Source organism: Rattus rattus, chromosome 1 (assembly GCF_011064425.1).
Source record: "Rattus rattus isolate New Zealand chromosome 1, Rrattus_CSIRO_v1, whole genome shotgun sequence".
Lineage (NCBI taxonomy): Eukaryota > Metazoa > Chordata > Mammalia > Rodentia > Muridae > Rattus > Rattus rattus.
This window is the reverse complement of record NC_046154.1, coordinates 212,163,598-212,181,545: the sequence shown is the minus strand read 5'-3', so window position 1 is coordinate 212,181,545 and position 17,948 is coordinate 212,163,598. Positions and strand designations below refer to the sequence as shown.

The 17,948-nt window shown below is 44.3% G+C and overlaps 1 protein-coding gene across 1 annotated transcript in view; it reads left to right on the top strand.

The window, feature by feature from the left end:
* Positions 1 to 6,729: 6,729 nt before the first annotated feature.
* Fzd6 (frizzled class receptor 6) overlaps positions 6,730 to 17,948 on the top strand; it is a 30,424-nt gene continuing 19,205 nt past the window's right edge. Inside the window, exon 1 of the mRNA XM_032914595.1 lies at positions 6,730 to 6,931. Within this exon, the coding sequence (XP_032770486.1) occupies positions 6,755 to 6,931 (177 nt within the window). The 5' untranslated portion in view covers positions 6,730 to 6,754. The remainder of the gene's footprint in view (positions 6,932 to 17,948) is intronic.

Genomic DNA, 17,948 nt, shown 5'->3' with positions numbered 1-17,948 from the left:
CAGGGCCTACTAGGAGCTCTTAGAAAAATCACAGGGGCAGGGGCCGGGGAGTGCCCACAAGGACAGTGGGAAAGTGTATCCCTTTCCTATGTCTGTTTGCTCCCTGGCTCCCATGAGGGGAGTAGCTGTCTCCAAGACACTTATCAGCCAGGACATGCTGCCTTGCCACAGGCCCAAAAGCAACAGGGCCAAGTGACCATGGACAGAAACCATGAGCCAAAATAAATATTTCTCCGTCTGGAAACTATTGTCACATGACAAAAGGCTGACAGACACAACATCAGAATTCTGTTTTTAAGAAAACTGAAAGCCTGCTCTCAACGGACGCTACTAGACTCTAAATTACCAGGAACCTAAACCAACCGGAGGCAGTAAAATATTCAGTCCCAGCCCCTTCCAGCCGCCTGTCCTGTCAAAGGAGACCGAAAGAGTAAGGCATTCTCGTGGGTTCCCAGCCTCTGGATCACTAAGGCTAAGACGGAAGCCTAGGTGTCTACCACAGCTTCTCCTCCGTTGACACCACACTACCAAGGCCCTGGGGCAGCAGCTCCATTCACCTGCAGATCACAGTGAGCTTTCAGTCGAAGGCACACTGTACAGCAAACCCCACAGCTTGAAGAGGCAGAGAAAGCGTCAGAACAAGTCTCAGATATGGCAGTGATATTGGAATTAATATCTCTGCAACTTAAAAATAATTACAGTTAATATACTAAGGGCTGTAAAGAAAACAGTAGGAAATACACACACACACACACACACACACACACACACACACACACACACACCACACACGAGAGAGAGAAATTAAGAAATTCTGAGGAAAAATGAACTAAAATTTCCCAGATCTTGGAAACACTGTGGGAGCTGGAGCTGACTCAGCAGTTAAGGGCACTTATCACCCTTCCAGGGGACCTGGGTTCAGTTCCCAGCAACCACATGGAGACTCATGACTGCCTGCAACTTCTGTTCCAGGGGGTCAAATGCCCTCCTTTGGATCTGTGGGGACATACATTAGGCAAAACAAATGATAAAAAAAGAATAAATTTTAAAGGAGCCACTGTAACCGAAGTAAAGAATGCCTTTGATGAGCTCGTTAATATCAATGGCCTGGACTTGGTTGAGAAGAGAAGCGCTGGTTGGGGATTTAGCTCAGTGGTAGAGTGCTTGCCTAGCAAGCACAAGGCCCTGAGTTCAGTCCCCAGCTCCGGAAAAAAAAAAAAAGAGAGAGAGAGAGAGAGAAGTGCTGAGGTTGAGACAAATCAGTAGAAACATTTAAACCAAAAGCAAAGAAAAAAATCCCCAGTTGTTATGGTTTGAATATGATGCTTGATTCAGGGAGTGGCACAGTTTGGAGCTGTGGCCGTGTTGGAGTAGGTGTATCACTGTGGGCATGGGCTTTAAGACCCTCATCCTAGCTGCCTGGAGGTCAGTATTCTGCTAGCAGCCTTCAGATGAAGGTGTAGAACTCGTAGCCTTCCTGGATGCTGCCAAACTCCCGCCTAGATGATGATGGACTGAACCTCTGAACCTGTAAGCCAGCTCCAGTTAATGTTGTCCTTTGTAAGACTTGCCTTGGTCATGGGGTTTGTTCACAGCAGTAAAACCCTAAGACAACAATGTAACATAGTAGCCAGATTCTGGCTCATTTATGTGAGGGAGTGGCAGAGGGAAAAGAAGTAAAAGCAAACAGAAGAAATATTTAAAGCCACATGATTGAGAATTTCCAAGATAAATACAAGGCATCAATGGTGCCAAGATTAATTCCCTAAAATCTCTTCCAAAAGATAAAATAGAGGGAATATTTTCTAGCACATTTCATGAAAGTAGCACGGCCAATACTGAAGTTGGACAAAAATATCATACAGACAAGTATCTATCAATGTAGACATAGAAGTAATTATCAAATATCACTCCACAGTGTATAAAAATAACTGTGATAGCTGCAGAGATGGCTTAGCTATTGGGATATATACTGCCCTTGTAGAGGACTTGAGCTCAGTTTCCACCACTTGACCTCTGTGGGTATCTACACTCACCTGCATATACTCACACTCACACTGTGGGCGGGGGTTGGGGGGTAGAAAGGCCCTGTAGATTCATGTGCTTGGATGCTTATTTTAAGGAGTGTGGGGTCTTATTAGAGGTAGGGCCTTGTTGAAGGAAGTGTGCCACTGTTGGGGGCCAGGATGGGGTTGGGGGTTGAGGTCTTAAGTGCTTAAGCCCAGGCTCAGTGACATACAGTGTTTTCCTTGGCTGCTAGTTTATCAGATGTAGAACTCTCATCTCTGCCTGCATGCTGGCACGCGGAATTCCCAATATGGCAGCCCCTATTAAATGTTTTCCTTTATAGGAGTTGCCACATGGGCTGGTGAGATGCTTTGGAGGTTAAGAACACTGGCTGCTCTTCCAGTGGACCCAGGTTCAATTCCCAGCACTCACATGGCAACTCACAGCTGTAAAACTCCAGCTCCAGGGGATCCAATACCCTCATACAGACATACATACAGGCAAAACTCCAATGTACATAAAATAAAAATAAATAATAAATTTATAAAACCCTAAGACATACAGACACCCATAATTAAAAATAAAATAAGTGCATAGAGAGGTAGCTCAGAGGTTAGAGCACTTGCTTCAGAGGATCCAGGTTTGATTCCCACCACCCACACCAAGCAGCTCACAGCTGCCTACAACTCTAGTTCCGTGGGATCTAACGCCCTCTTCTGGCCTCTGTGGGCACTACGTGCATGTGGTGTACATAAAACAAGCAGGCACACACGTGCACACATTGACACAATTTTAAATTAAAAAATAAATAAATGATCAAATCATAAAAATTGTACAACTACGATTTATCCCTTAGGTTAACATTTTAGAATCAATGAATATAGTTCCTCACATGAAAAGATCACTTCAATGGATACAGTAAAAGAATTTGACAAAATCTAACTTTTAGCAAACTAGGCTTGGAAGGCAACTTATAGTTAACATACGTAATGATGAGAAAACTCACTATAGAAGAACAGATCAGAAACAGTGCAAAAAGAAGAGGGGAGTGGAATATTTTACCTGTTAAGAAAGAAAAACACCTTCCCATCTCAAATTCTATACATTGAAAATTTGTGCTTCAACTTAACAGTAAAAGCCTGCCTTAGCTTTCAGTGACCACATCCTCAGCACCAGATTAGAGGAACATGAAGGAACCGAGGAGGAAAAACATGAGCAAGGCCACCACAGTGGGAAAACATTCTGTATTACAGATGATGAAACTTACACAAACGGGAGCTGAACACTGCCCAGGTTCACACAGCAGGCAGGTCCTGGAGCTCGGTTTCCAAACCAGCAATTCTGACCTCTCAGGTCTTTATGACATTGAAATAAACTTTTTATATTGAAAGGCAAGGATAATGCAGATAATTGCCTGAAAGGTTCACATCCACTCTCTAATGTTCCCAAATCATTTTACTTCATTGCTACTCACTCCATAAATCAAAGCAATTAAGGATAAAAATAGACTGCATTTCTGTATAAATAAATTTATGGCATTTCGCCCTCCAAATTACGTAGTTTGTGTTTATGCGTAGGCTTAGATTTTTCAAAATCTACTTTAATGATGGTTCTTAAACCCTATAACCTCCCTTCTAGCCCACCAACCACCATAGGTAGTGGAAAGGAAAGGTTAATTGGGCAAAGGGGGTTGTGGACCTGCTTGGAAATAAATAGTTCTTTGGGGAGATTCCAGTCTTCGGTGTCAGGGTGTCAGCAGTTCAGTTCACACAAATCAGCAGCCATAGTTCAATCTAGTCACATGAGCCACTCATGGCTCAGCAATGGCGGCCCATCCAAAAGAAACCTTAGGCTCCACCAATCTGTTGGTGTTAGCAGAATCAGCAAGAAGCCACCTGAGTATCATGGAAAGTTCTTTGGTGTGTTTGTGTCTACGAAGTCATGACAAATGACGATTGGTGAAGAAGGCAAGGAGAACCAATGCCACAGCATCATACACTCTGCTGGGCTACACTTAACGCCCTTCCCAAACATCACGCGTCCTCTCAAGCACCCGCTCCAGCAAAATTTCACGTCCCTTTTCCAGGCAGCTTCCAGAAAACACCAAGTGTCTGTCCTCTCATGAGATGTCTCCAGGAAAACATCATGTGACACAACTGAGTCTCTAAAGAACCCAGAGAATCCCCCTTCATTTATGGATTTCAAATGTATCACATCAAAACGCTGATACCTGGTTCCAGTATTCTAGCCTGATCAGAAAAGTGCTCACAAAGCTTGTAAGAGTAAGGGAGATACAAATACATTTATTCTTCTGTATTTTGATCAAGGGCTCTCACTTTGTACCCCAGGCTGACCTTCAATTTGCTCTGAAATCTCGGTTGGTCTTGAATTTGAGATCTTTCTGCCTTGGCCTTCCAGGTACTGCAATTCCAGGTCTGTGCTACTCCATCCTGCTGAGAAATATTCCTTCTATATAGAAACTTAAATTTTTTTCCTGAGAAATATTCTTCCCATGAAGGTTAATTTTCTATATAGAAATATCTTACATAGAAATGCATTCTTCAATACATACACTGGCCAGCTTTTAATGGTATGAATATTAAGACAATTAATATTAAACTGACTTTAGCAGGGTATGGTCCTTTACAGTTGTCCTAGTTTAGTTTAGTTTTGTTTTCAAGGCAGGGTTTCTCTGTAGCATGGCTGTCTGGGAACTCAGAGATCTGCCTGCTTCTGCCTCCTGAGTGCTGGGATTGAAGGTGTGCGCTACCACGACCAGCTGGTCCTAAGCTTTTTGATAAAGCTGGGAGAGAATTCTCCAAAATCCATCTTCATTTTGATGTTTGCAGATGTCAAATATTGTCTGGTTATCGCTGGGGTCCCAAGTACTGAAATGTGATATTTTTCTGCAGTACAGCGAATCGGCTAATAACAGTCTCTATTTAAAAGTTATTTTACAGGATGGAACTGTAACTTAACACACTAAGCATGCTATCACCACTATGCACAAGAACCTGGGTTCTAGCCCCGTTAGGAACAAGAAGAAAAGTCACTTCGCCTGTGCCAAGGCGTAAGTTCGTTTATACCTCATACCAGAGTCCTACGGATTAGGCATTATTGAATGTAAAGGACTCAAACGTTAGTAACCATTATCGTATGCATTTCTCATGTCTACATAGTGAGGACTCTAAGCATCTACACACCCCTTTTAGGTAATTTATCTGAAGTGATGATGGCAGAGCTGGTTCTCAAAACCACGTTGACTAAAGCAGTTAACTTTCTGTGGGGCTTTTGTAGCACTAAAGTTGTAGAACCAGCCGAAGCTGGAATTCCACTGGCACCTGCCGTTCAAGGTGGTGGCCAGACTCCCGGAGTTAATAGGCTTTTCCGCCAAGAACTCAGGAAGTTACTCGCTAACCCCTGTCCCGGCGACAAGTCACTACAGAGCAGATCCCCGCGGCTAAGGCTCCTGGCTTCCAGAACCGAGTGTGCTCTGCAGGGCGCTTTCCCTAAGGCCCAGGACGGACGCCTGGGTCCGCTGTGCGAACGCAGGCGAGGGCTCGTCGGCCCCCGCACCGCGCCTGGCTGGGCTGGGCGGGGCACAGGGCCGGTCCCGCCGCCGCGAGCCCCAACCTGCCCGCCCGACCTGGCGGCGCAGTCTCGCGGGATCGCCCAGCTCTCGCTCCCCGTGCGGCCCCGGAGGCGGTCGAAGCTCGGACGCTGCCCCCCGCTGCCCGCACGCCCCGGCTGTCTGAAGTGGCGGGGCGGATCGACGCCAGAGACAGCCGCCACCGCCCCCGCCGCCCGAGGTGAGGCGTCCCCGGCCCGACGGGGCGGGCGGGCAGCGGCCCGGATCGGAGCCGCAGGTGCGTCGCCTTGGAGTCCCACGCAACTCCTGGGAAGTGACTCCGGGTCCCCGTAGGCCCGGGACGCTGCCGCTCGGCTGCAGGCCGGGAACAGGTGCCCCGACGCAGGACCCCGGGGTTCAGGGGAGCTGCCGATGGGAGGTTTGCGCTGGGTGGAATTCGGGGTACAGGGGGGCACGGGGTGAGCGCGTTGAAGGGGAAGGTGCTGGAGGTGAAGAACGATCGAAAAGGAGTCACCACGCAGGCCCACTCTTTCCAGGGGACCTCGGTAAACCCTGGCAGGCTGATTCGCCTTGGCGGAAAAACAGGAAAAGCACATCCGCAGGAGACTGCTATTGTAGAGAGAGCTAAAGTTGAAGAACTCTGTCTGTGTCTTAGGGAATCCACTTGTCCTCATGTTTCCCATGTGGTGAGATGACCAAGGAGCCCCTAAGTCCCCTTTCTTCCAACCACCGCACCCCTTTCCCAGTCCAACTTGTTTATGCCGTGCCTCTCTAAACCAGTGTTTCAGACCCTATAAACCTTCATCAGCAGTTCCCTAGAATTGAGGCTTCCTTAGCAAAATGATACATTCCGCACTCGGGCAGGTGGAAGTGTCTCTCTAGGATGGAATTTTCCAGTTTTTTTTCCCCAGCATCAGTTACCCAGCATGAAATTTGACTTGGATTTGATTTTGTGACAAATGTTGCAGATGACACACTTTGGGTTTGTTTTTACAGCAGTTGCCCCAGAACTCATTTTCAGGAAACGGCTTCTTTCAAAATGGTAAAAATAATGAAATGAGGAATTTGTCCATTTTATCCTCGATTTGAGAATCTTTTGATGCGGAAGGGAGCATAAGAGTAATCCAAGCCATGTGGTAAAATCGGAATCTGGAGAAGATGGAAGTGTCCCCGTTTCTGTTGGCCTGCATTCTTCTGCCCCTCGTAAGAGGGCACAGCCTTTTCACCTGTGAGCCAATCACTGTTCCCAGATGTATGAAAATGGCCTACAACATGACGTTTTTCCCTAACCTGATGGGTCATTATGATCAGGGCATTGCTGCTGTGGAAATGGAGGTGAGTGGATTTTCATGCCTATATTGATACGGAGTTTATACGGAGTGTTTTTCTCTTAACTATTACCTTTTAATCTTTAAACGTAGTTCCACCCCCCCAATCATATTTTTAAAAGTACTTTTGAAAATTAATTAAACCCCCCTCCCGTTGACATAGTTGGTCTACATTTGGGCTGCTAGTTAATTTGCTTAAAAAAAAGTTGAGTTCATAATGAAGAATGGTTACAGATAAAAATGTTTTGCTTTTCTGAATTTGTGTCATTGCTTCTCTAAGACTGTGATTTCTGAATTTTTAAATTTTCAATGTTTATTTGTTTGGTTTTTCAAGGTAAGGTTTCTCCGTGTAGTTCTGGCTGTCCAGGAACTCACTCTGTAGACCAGGCTGGACTCAAACTGAGATCCACCTGCCTCTGCCTCCCGAGGGCTGGGATTAAAAGTGTGCACCATCACATTCACCCCAAATTCTGCATTTTTAAATGGTTGACTGAACATATAGTTTGTATTGCTTGAGCTAAAATGGAAGAAACTTGCATGTTTATACAAAGTACTTATAAATTTATTTGGCTTAGTTTTCCCAAAGTTAATAAATTATTGGAATGTTTTGGTGCTAAAGAGGGTGTTTTACTAAAAGATGACTTTCAGGCATAGTGTGTAAGCATGTGTTCTGTATATAAGATACTTGTTAAAGAAAGCTCACTTGTGGGGAAGGGCAGTGTGACACTAAAGATTGCCTCAGGTGCCTCAGTCAGCGACTCTGGATTAGAGATATGCAAATGTCCCAGGGAGGTGTGGGAAGAAAGGGCTGCCTGTGGAGACAGGAACCTGCCCTGCCTCACAGATCTGTTTGGTTGATAAGTTTCATGAAGGAGAAAAAGAAAGAAGACAAGAGTGTAGGTTTTGTAATCTTTCTCTAGACAGGCTGAAGCCAGTCAAGGCTTTTCCTCAGATTGTCTCTGAGAGATGAAACCCCCAGAAGTGTAATCTAGATGGATTTTTTAAACTGACCACTTTTGATCTTGCAGCTTTGAAGGCCTTCCATTGTCTGCTCGAAGAGTTAGTTGTCTGACTACCTCTTTGTAGACTCCTGTCTGGGTAGGGCAGTTTTTAAATACTAAGATATAATTTTAAAAGGTTTACAAGTTGTAGGGTTTTAATCTTTCAGTAGTTTCTCCAAACCAGTGCAAAGTCCCCCTTCTTTTTCATCAGGTGGCAGGGCCACTGAGGACTCAGCACAGAGCCCCTCAAATACAGCAAGGTCTCGCCCACTCAGCTACAGCCTCAGCCCTGCAAAGCATTCTTTTGAACACTCAACAAAGGGTGCAGGGAGACTTCCATTGATTAATTAGAACCATGAGTGTATAGTGGATACCATCAGACAATAATTACAGCGTTCAGTCTGGTCGCCTGTGATGATAATGTTTTATAGTATATACTAAAGCAAGTGTTCGTAAAGCATCTTACTTTCATTTGGTTTCCTCTCTCTGTAGTACTTATGTTCATTTTAGGCTTGAGTGCTAACAGTGACCTTAGAAAGTCATCACATTCGCACTCCAGGTCCTTCTTGTAGCCACAGAGAGCGGATGAAGCCCCTAGATGAAGCCCCTAGGAGTATAATCTAGACAGGCGGGTACTCGAGCTGTTTTAAAGGCTTTTGAAGGCAGTGACAACTAGTTTGCTGCACACGTTTTCTTCTTCAGACAAGTGTTTCTGTTCTACTCTTTAAAAGGTTTTGATGTTGTTTTGTTTGTTTGTTTGTTTTAACTTACCTAGCTAGCTTCCCAGGTAGTTTCATGTCTGACACCATCCAGGTTTCTGGTGGGAGCTGGAGAGGTGGCTCAGCCGTTTAGAGCACTGATTACTCTTCCAGAGGTCCTGAGTTCAATCCCAAGCAACCACATGGTGGCTCACAACCATCTGTAATAAGATCCATGCCCTCTTCGGGTGTGTCCTAAGACCGCTACATACAGTGTACTCATATACATAAAATATAATAAATAATTCTTAGAAAAAAAAGTTTCTGATTCTGAGGGCTGACATCGCCAGTCTCTTCCTGGTATATGATCTTCTCATACCAAGCACTCCTGGCTTCTGGACTCTCCAGGTTTCCTGCTGCATTTCCAGGGAAATAGTTTTAAGATAAAGGCTGAAGAATCCCATGGTGGTTATGGCAGCAGCTTGTTCTTCCTTCTTTTCTTGTCTTTTTGCAAACAGTTCTTGTTTTGAGACAGGATCTTCCTTAGTTGCCCAGTCTGGTTTTGAACAGTCTTTGTAGCCCAGGTAGACCGTAAACTTCAAATCCTCCTTTTCTCTCCCTCTCAGTGGCAGGGTTAAAAGTCTGTGCCATGAGGGCAGGCCTTCTTTTCTTTTATAATTGACAGGGCCTTCTTGTGTTTTCCAGACTGGCCTGGAACTTGCCCTATAGCCTGGGCTGGTTTTGAATTCATGATCCCCTTGCCTCCACACTCTGAGGTTATAGGCACTCACCTCCATGCCTACGACAGATGTACTTTTTAGCTACCAAGAATTCCATGTAAGTCAAGAGATTTATCTTACTTCTCTCTTTAAAAATGTGTTATTGTATGTGTGTATATGCATGATGTGTGTGTGTGTGCATGTGATGTGCCATGCATGCACAGTGCTATTGTGGAGGTCAGAAAGGCATGTGTGGGAGTTGGCTTTCCCTCTCCACCGTGAGTCTGAGGCTCTAACTCAGGCTGTCAGACAAATGCCTTCACCCACTGAGCCATCTCATCGAGGCAGCCCTCTCTCTTTCTGAGCCTCGCTTTCCATTTGGTGCTAGCTGAGCTCTTTTATTGACATTAGGTTGCTAATCTATGATTACATAAGATAGGACAGTGGCTCTCAAAGTTTAGTTCATAGACAGCAGCAGCTTCGGAGCAGTCTAGAGACCGTTGTCTCAGAACAGTGCACAGCTGGAGTAACAAGCTGTCCCAGAGGATGTGATTGTTAAAGTTAAGACGCACTAAGTAAACCTTTTCTGTGAAGGGCCACATATTTTCAGTTTTTTAGAGCATGCAGTCTCTGTCACAGCTTTTCACCTTTGCAATTGCGGTAGGAAAGCTGTGATAGACAACATATGAGAGAATTAATATGGCAGTGTTTCTGTCAAACTTTAATGCGTTGGCAAAAATTGGCTGTGGACAGGCCTGTGAGCTGTACCTCACTAAACCTTTAAGTGCTTGAGCATGCTTTACAGATAGTATATCATGGAACAAATAAACATTATCGTGCATTCTTAATGTCACCTAAGTTCTAGCTTACTTTCCACATGAATTATTTTATTATTTATTTATTTGTGTTGTGTGTTGGGGATGCAGAGGACAGAGAGAGTATGGTGGCTTTCTACCTTATTGTCTTGAGACAGGATCTCTCATTGAGCTGGATCTTACTCAGCTAGGCCATCTAGCTAGCAAGCCCTTGGGATCTACCTGTCTGCCCCTGTTCCTGGGAGTACAGGCACACACAGCCACACTAGCATGTGGGTGCTGGGGATTTGAATTCATATTCCCATGCTTGGAATCTTGCTGCTTGCGGTGGTTTGAAAGAGAAAGGCCCTATAGGCTAATGTGGGTGAGTACTTGGTCCCCAGTTGGTAAAACCATTTGGGAAGGATTAGGAGGCATAGTTTTGCTTGGAGGGGGTGTATCATTGTGGATGGGCTTTGAAGTTTAAAAAAAGACACCTTTTTAGTCTCTCTCTCTCTCTCTCTCTCTCTCTCTCTCTCTCTCTCTCTCTCTCTCTCTCTCTCGCCTATGTGTGATCAGTATGTGAGTTCTCAGCTACTGTTCCAGCACCATGCCCGCCTGCTGCCATGCTCCCTCCATGATAGCCATGGACTCTTAACTCTGAAACCATGAACCATAAATAAATTCTTTCTTCTGTAAGTCTCCTCGGCAATGGTTTTATCACAGCAATAAAAAGATCTCATTATATGGCTTTGTCTGGCTTAGAACTTGCTATGTAGACCAAGCTAGTCTTCAACTAACAAAGATCCGCCCACCTCTGTCTCTGGAGTGCTGGGATTAAAGTCAAGTTTATTACAAGTCTAAAGGATCTGACAGAAAGAGCATGGCTCTTCAATTTTGCTTCAGAAATTGCTTGAAATAAGAGACTTCAGTCCCCCTGCCCCCATTTTGTATTCCCCTTCATAAGGTCTTTTGTGTTACAAAGAGTTAAGTTCTGACTCTGAATTGGTAACTTGGCTGTATAAAAAGGGTGCAGCCCAGTTGAACTGTCCTAGTGAGAAAGCAAATGGCAGCTGGCTCTCCATTGTGTTTTCTGTCTAGAGCTTTGCTTTAGAACTTAGGAGGTTGGCATCCTGTGAGAGGCTGACTTCATACCGTAGGACTGATGGTGATCTGGGGAAAATGGAAACAGGAATAGCATATTATTATTTGTTGAGGTCCAGAGTCATATATTGTGTTTGGAGCAGCATGTGGCCATTTATCTTTAACAGTTTAAAGGAAGTGGGCCATAAACCTTTTCCTTTCCACATGTTCAAATGTACTGTTAAAGAGTGGATATCCAATTAAAAATAAAAGGGACGGACAGGGAGTGGACCAACACATGTCTAAGAGAAAAGGGTGTCTGTTGTAGAGTGACTCTTTTTAGACATTTGCTGTTTTGTGCCTTTAGAAGGATCCAGAGGACTCTGTCCTGCCATTTACCACCTCTCATTCTGTGCTTACACACACACACACACACACACACACACACACACACACACACACACACACACACACACACACGGCTCTGAAAGAGAGTGGCTTAGTTTGAGCCAGCCACTTTGTTTTTTTAGGATATGCTGTGTAAAATGCCTGGAGCTGTCCCACAGGTGATAATAGGAATCACGGAGGTGAAGGAAATGCTTCAGTGTCCTTCAGTGTACCCTTCAGTGTACCCTTCAGTGTATCCTTCAGTGTACCCTTCAGTGTACCCTTCAGTGTATCCTTCAGTGTATCCTTCAGTGTCCTTCAGTGTATCCTTCAGTGTATCCTTCAGTGTACCATACCTTCAGTGTATCCTTCAGTGTATCCTTCAGTGTCCTTCAGTGTATCCTTCAGTGTCCTTCAGTGTCCTTCAGTGTATCCTTCAGTGTATCCTTCAGTGTATCCTTCAGTGTATCCTTCAGTGTCCTTCAGTGTATCCTTCAGTGTGTCCTTCAGTGTATCCTTCAGTGTATCCTTCAGTGTATCCTTCAGTGTAACCTTCAGTGTCCTTCAGTGTCTCCTTCAGTGTCCTTCAGTGTATCCTTCAGTGTCCTTCAGTGTATCCTTCAGTGTCCTTCAGTGTGTCCTTCAGTGTATCCTTCAGTGTATCCTTCAGTGTATCCTTCAGTGTGTTCTGGCTGCTACTGTATTTCAGATGCAGAGCCACAGCTCACCTTCTTTTGGGATGTGTCGTGGATATAGGAAAAGTACCTTGACTACTTCTAGGTCTACAGCGTATAGGGACCTACATGTGAACAGAAAGGGCTCTGTGGATAGGCTCAGAGCTCCTCTCCTGTTTCTTGGTGTCCTGCGGTCTGGGATGCTGTTATTCAAACCCTCTGAAGAGCCCGTCCCCCGGCTCTTGTGGTCATTGTTCTCCTTCCTGGAGAATGTAGAATGCAGGTAGTGGTAGGCTTTACTTCTCCCTTTTGTGTAGTGTATTGTGTCCATTAATATTCATTGAACCTGAATTATAGCTTTCCCAGAATTATGGCTTTGCATGTTGGACAGTTGCCATGTAAAATATGGCACACTATCATACCAATTTTCCAAAGGAAATAAAATGCTATAATGCTCCCTGCCAAAAAATATCTTCAAATAACAAACCTCACATACAAAAATAGTGTGCACTTTTAATTTTATTGTTTCAAGTCTCATTTAACATTTGTTATAAAAAGCTGACTAGCCTGAGATTGAACACATTGATAAAAGTAAGCAAAAGTGTTTGTAACACAGTAATACAGTAATTGATTGATTTTTCTTAAGTCAGTTGTTCTCAACCTGTAGGTTGTGACCCCTTGGGGGTGTGTCAAAAGACTCCTAAATGGATTGCTTTAAACCATCAGAAAACACAGATATTGTATTATGATTCATATTTAATAGTATTAAAATTACAGTCATGAAATAGTAATAAAAATGATTTTATGGTTGGGGGTTACCACACATGAGGAACTGTATTGAGGGGTGGAAGTGTTAGAAATGTTGAGAACCTCTGTGTTAAACAGGAGTAGAGCACATATGTTCTAACCGGAAAGTTTGAATCTGCAGTCGCTTGCCAAGTACCAGCAGGATTCTGATCCATGCTTCAGTAGCAGGATAGATGTTCTTCAGCATGAATGGAGACAGGGCCCATTCAAAACAGGGGCTTAATTTTATTATTTATTTTATGGTATGGGTGTTTGCATGTGTGTCAGTGAGCCCCATGAGTGCCTGATACTTTTGGAACTTGGGAATTCTTAGACAGTTAGAAGCTGACATGGCTGCTGGGAGTTAAACTTGAGTTCTGTGGAAGAGCCTGTGCTCCAGCCCTGACTAACACCTCTTTTTCTCAGTGCCTCAGTTAAAACTATAGCCCAGACTTTTCAGTACCTCTAATACCACTGACCCAGGCCCACGTTCTGGATTCCCCTGTTATCACTGTGACATGGGGAGCTACAAGTCCTTTTCTGTATCTTTCACTGAGATTAGCTGGTATTATCTTTCAACGAAATATTCAAGTGCATATATCAGTAAATACCAGGGACACTGTTCAATTAGTGGGCACACATAATAAATCAGTAAACCTCTGTGCTCTTGTGGAACTTCTGGTCTCTTGGAGAAATATAAAACAATCTGTTTCATCTTACCATTTTTCATTATAGTTTTCAGCATAGGTTTATATTCTTAGATTGCCCTTTGCCCTCAGCCGCTCATTAAACAAAACCAAGCACACATTTAAATCCACTTTAATATTATTCTTGCTCTGATAATTGCTTCATTTCTTTTATGTGCTTTTTGGTTATTTCTACTCTGTAAAAGGACCTCCTTGGGTTTTTATTTTCTTCCTTGGATAGGGCACCTGCACTAGTTAGGCATCCACAGGGTGGATATTTAGTCTACATGGTCAAGAGCTTCCTCTGCATGGAAACCTTTTGGCTTGCAGTCACACACAAGAAAAACATTGGATATTATAGGCTCATTTTGGGGAAAAAAAAAGAGTCCCATACTCCCTTTCCAGATTCCTAACCACAAGTTCTTCCATTTTCCAAGTGAAGGTGCCTGCCACCAAGCTTGTTCTTAGTGGGATCCCTGCCGCCCATGTGGTAGAAGGGGAAACTAACAAGTTGTCCTCTGACTTCCAGGTGCATACCATGCCCCCCCCCCCACACACACATGCACTAAATTATCTTTTAAAGAAAAGAAAATGCCCTTCTGGTCATACCGTGAGCTGTATCTATCAGTGTGGCTCCTTATCTCAGACTGTCTATCTTTCTCCTGATAGTATGGATAAGACCTAAGAGTTAAAGTTCTATTTCTAGGGATATGTGCGTAAAGCTAACAACATATAGTAGTTTATCTTGGCTGGGCCAGCCTGTATAAACCTGCCTGTTATTGACCCTCTTATCAGTCAAAGGGAAGCCTCCACCATTGCTGCTGGTGTTTATTTGCTGGTCTTGTGGTGCTGGTGCTTGATGCAGGTCTTGGGTGTGCCAGGCAAGCTGCCCAAGATCGAGATACACCCCAGTTCAGTGACTTTAGGGGAAAAGGCCAGGAATATGGCAGAAGTAGACGCTCTGAGAACATGTACGATATGCTTCTGCTTCTGCCCCGTGTCTTTAAACTATGGGGAGCCACTTGAAGGTGGAGAGCTGTGGGGACACCTGACATCATGAGTGGGTGAGTTTGAGCTTCTAGTTCAGGAGAGGTGATGAGAGTTGGCAGTCGAGATGATATTTAGATTCTGTAGATATCCCATTGTTTTGTTCAGTCCCCATTAGGAACCAGTAGCAAAACAAAGGTGAAAACTCCCTTCAATTCAGTGGAATTAAACCCATTTACTTGTTCTTAGTCTTACCATGGATCAGGGGTCTAGGTCTATCCTCATCATTTTACATCCTCAGTGTGACTGTGGTCTGACATCTGTGACGTGGTCATGTGGTTCAGGGTCTCTGACAGGGACCTCGAGATGCAGAACTGGAGAGCTGACTTACTTTAAGGCACTGGTTCCCATCTGACAGCCTTATCAAGTAGATCTCTGGCTCTAACCCTAGTTCCCAAATCAGTAGATCTGTGATAGGATGGAGAATCTGCATTGCTAAGGCATCCATGACAGTTGCTGGTGCTCTGGTCTAGGGACTATTCTTTGGGAACTCCTTTCTATGTCGACTTAGCCCACGTGCACCACTGATTCTTCTGTGTGCAGGCTAGACCAGCATGTGTGCTGGTTTGCTGGAGTAAGAAAACTATGTGTGAAGAGGTGCCTTAGCCATGCAGTTAGAGTTGCTTAAGGCACCTGCAGCATTAACATGGGCAAGTAGTAGTGATTACTAATCTCAGAACGCCCTATTGACCTGCATTATTGGTTTGTTTTTAAATCTTCTATCATGATAGAGAAAAGACCTCTTGCTGTAGAGTGGCTCAGCTGAGTTCAGTTTCCAGCAATACACGGTGGCTCTCTCCCATTTGTAATGGGATTTGATCCCCTCTTCAAATGCCTGAGAAGAGATCTCTTAATAGTTTGTGTTTTCTTCCCGTGATAATGTTTGTAGGAAACTAATATGCTTTTACATCCACATGTTTGCTAGATATGGCTATTTAAGGCCTCCAGGAAGAGATTTGGTAGATGATGGTGGGTGGATCTGGAGGTCCCCTGCCCATTTACTGTCTGATCTCCAGAAACCCTGTTTCCAAAGCTAACATCAAGTCTAGACTCTGAGAAACAAGCTCATATCAATATATAAAATTGTGTTCCTTCTTTTTTTTTCTTTCTCTGGACCTTTAGAAATAAATCTTAACAGTGTCTTGCAACTAATTTTAGCTTTTTGTTTCCAGATTTTATTTTGATTTGACCCTCACAGATCGTACCAGAGTGGACCTCTTGGTTGAAGCATTGAAGAGTGAGGGGATTGAACAGAAAGCTGTTTCCTTTCTTCTTACAAAGTCAGGCTTCCCAAGGAGGATGAGCTTCCCTCGAGGGCTTTGGGCTTAGAGTGCTGCATGAAACCACTGACACACAGCCTTGCTCAGAGCCCTGGGTCACTCTTGCTTCCCTCACGCTGTCACTGATGATTTATGTGACAGAAGCATGCCACGCTGATAGAACTTGGCAGCCTGCAGGAACAACTGTGTACTTGGTTTTCACTTGCTTACTACACTCTCAGTCCTTTGTAAGTCTGTGCTTTACTCCGGATGAATCATTCTATTCTCTGACTAAACGTTCCTCAGAGCCCTCCCTTCACACCACCATCCTTCTGGTCTTCATTCCATTTTTCAGTTCCCTGGTGGCAGCTCCTCGGTTGTCTCCTGTGGTCTTTATTGGACACATCCTTCTCGGGTGTGCCAAGGATCCCAGAGGCTCCAAGGTTGACTCGGTCTGTCATTTACCCGTCATGTGCTGCCACATTCCACCTCTGACGATGATGGGATGTTTACCACTCTGCCCTCCAGTTAGGCCTGGGACGCAATTCTAGATTTCCCCACTTACTGAGATCGCTTACAATCCATTCTTTATGGAATTTGCATACTAGTCAATCTTTTGGCTTATTTAAGCTAAAACAAAGCAGGAAAAACAAAACAACAAAAACCAGATGGAGCTTGAACAGCTAATAGACTCCAGGCTGGGGAATCAGATTCGGGCTATCTGTAGGGATAAAGGAGCCATAACATGGATAAGATCATGTCAAAGGACATTTGTCACTCATGCCAGGCCTTTGAACCCCGGACCCTCTTTATGGCCCTCCAGAGGTGTTTGGTCCCCTGCAGCTGTCTTACCCAATCTGTGTAAATCTCTCTTTTGCCTACTTTCTTTCTAAAAAACATATACCTAAGGCATCCAAATGGCCAGCCTATGGGTCTCATGCCAGAATGTGTCCCTGTACCCTCCTTAGATTCCCCAACATTTGCTCTAACAGAACTGCTGAATAGACAGTGTTCAGACTAGGGCATGGCGTAAGACAGAGTCGCTACCAAGGTTGTTCTATTGCTTTGGAGTTTAGCTCTGATGCTCGAGTCTCTGTTACATTCTTCATAAACTCGAGCCATCATGAATGTGCTTAGAGGTCATCTAGGAATCTTCTCACATTTCACTCTGAGAATGAATACCCCAGACTCAGAGACAGAATTACCCGTTTAAAGTGACACATGTAGTTAACAGTAGGATTTAGTTAGAATTAAAGCACTGGCAGCTTATCGGTTGAGATTAGTAAACCAGTCCCGTGTTCTTGTCCTCACTCGCCATCTGCCCTAGTTTAGCTGCTTTTGCTTTTGTTCATCAGCACAAAATAGAGGTGAGAATTTCTCCTCCCGGTTTCTGCAAGTTCTTACAGTGCCAGCTCTGTCTAGGGTGTCTGAGGAGGGCTGACCCTGGAAGGAACCTACTTATCATTTCTCTGAGGATTAACACTGTCAATAGCAGGATTGTTTCAGTCATCATTAAACCCAGACCCTCAAAAGTGTTGTTGATCCTTCTTTGTTAGTGTGTGAGTTTCTTTGAGAATTCAATAGAAAAATGTAAAGTGCGTGAGTGTGCCCTGAAGACAGGCCTGCTGAGGAAACTGACTTGCTTCGCCAAGCAGGAAAACCAAAAAGCCTAGAGAGAGTGTGGAGTGTGGAGTGTATCAGAGGCATACATGGTGCGTTCTGTGAAAATACTCGGTTATAATATCATGGAGTTCGCTATAAAACTGAAGGATATACGAAGTAGCACAGGTCAGGTTTGTAGCCTTTGCATCTAAAGGTTTGGTTTCCAAATATGGAGTTTGAACATTTGGTGGGAAAATGTTGATTCCTAACAAGATTTTACTTCAAAAG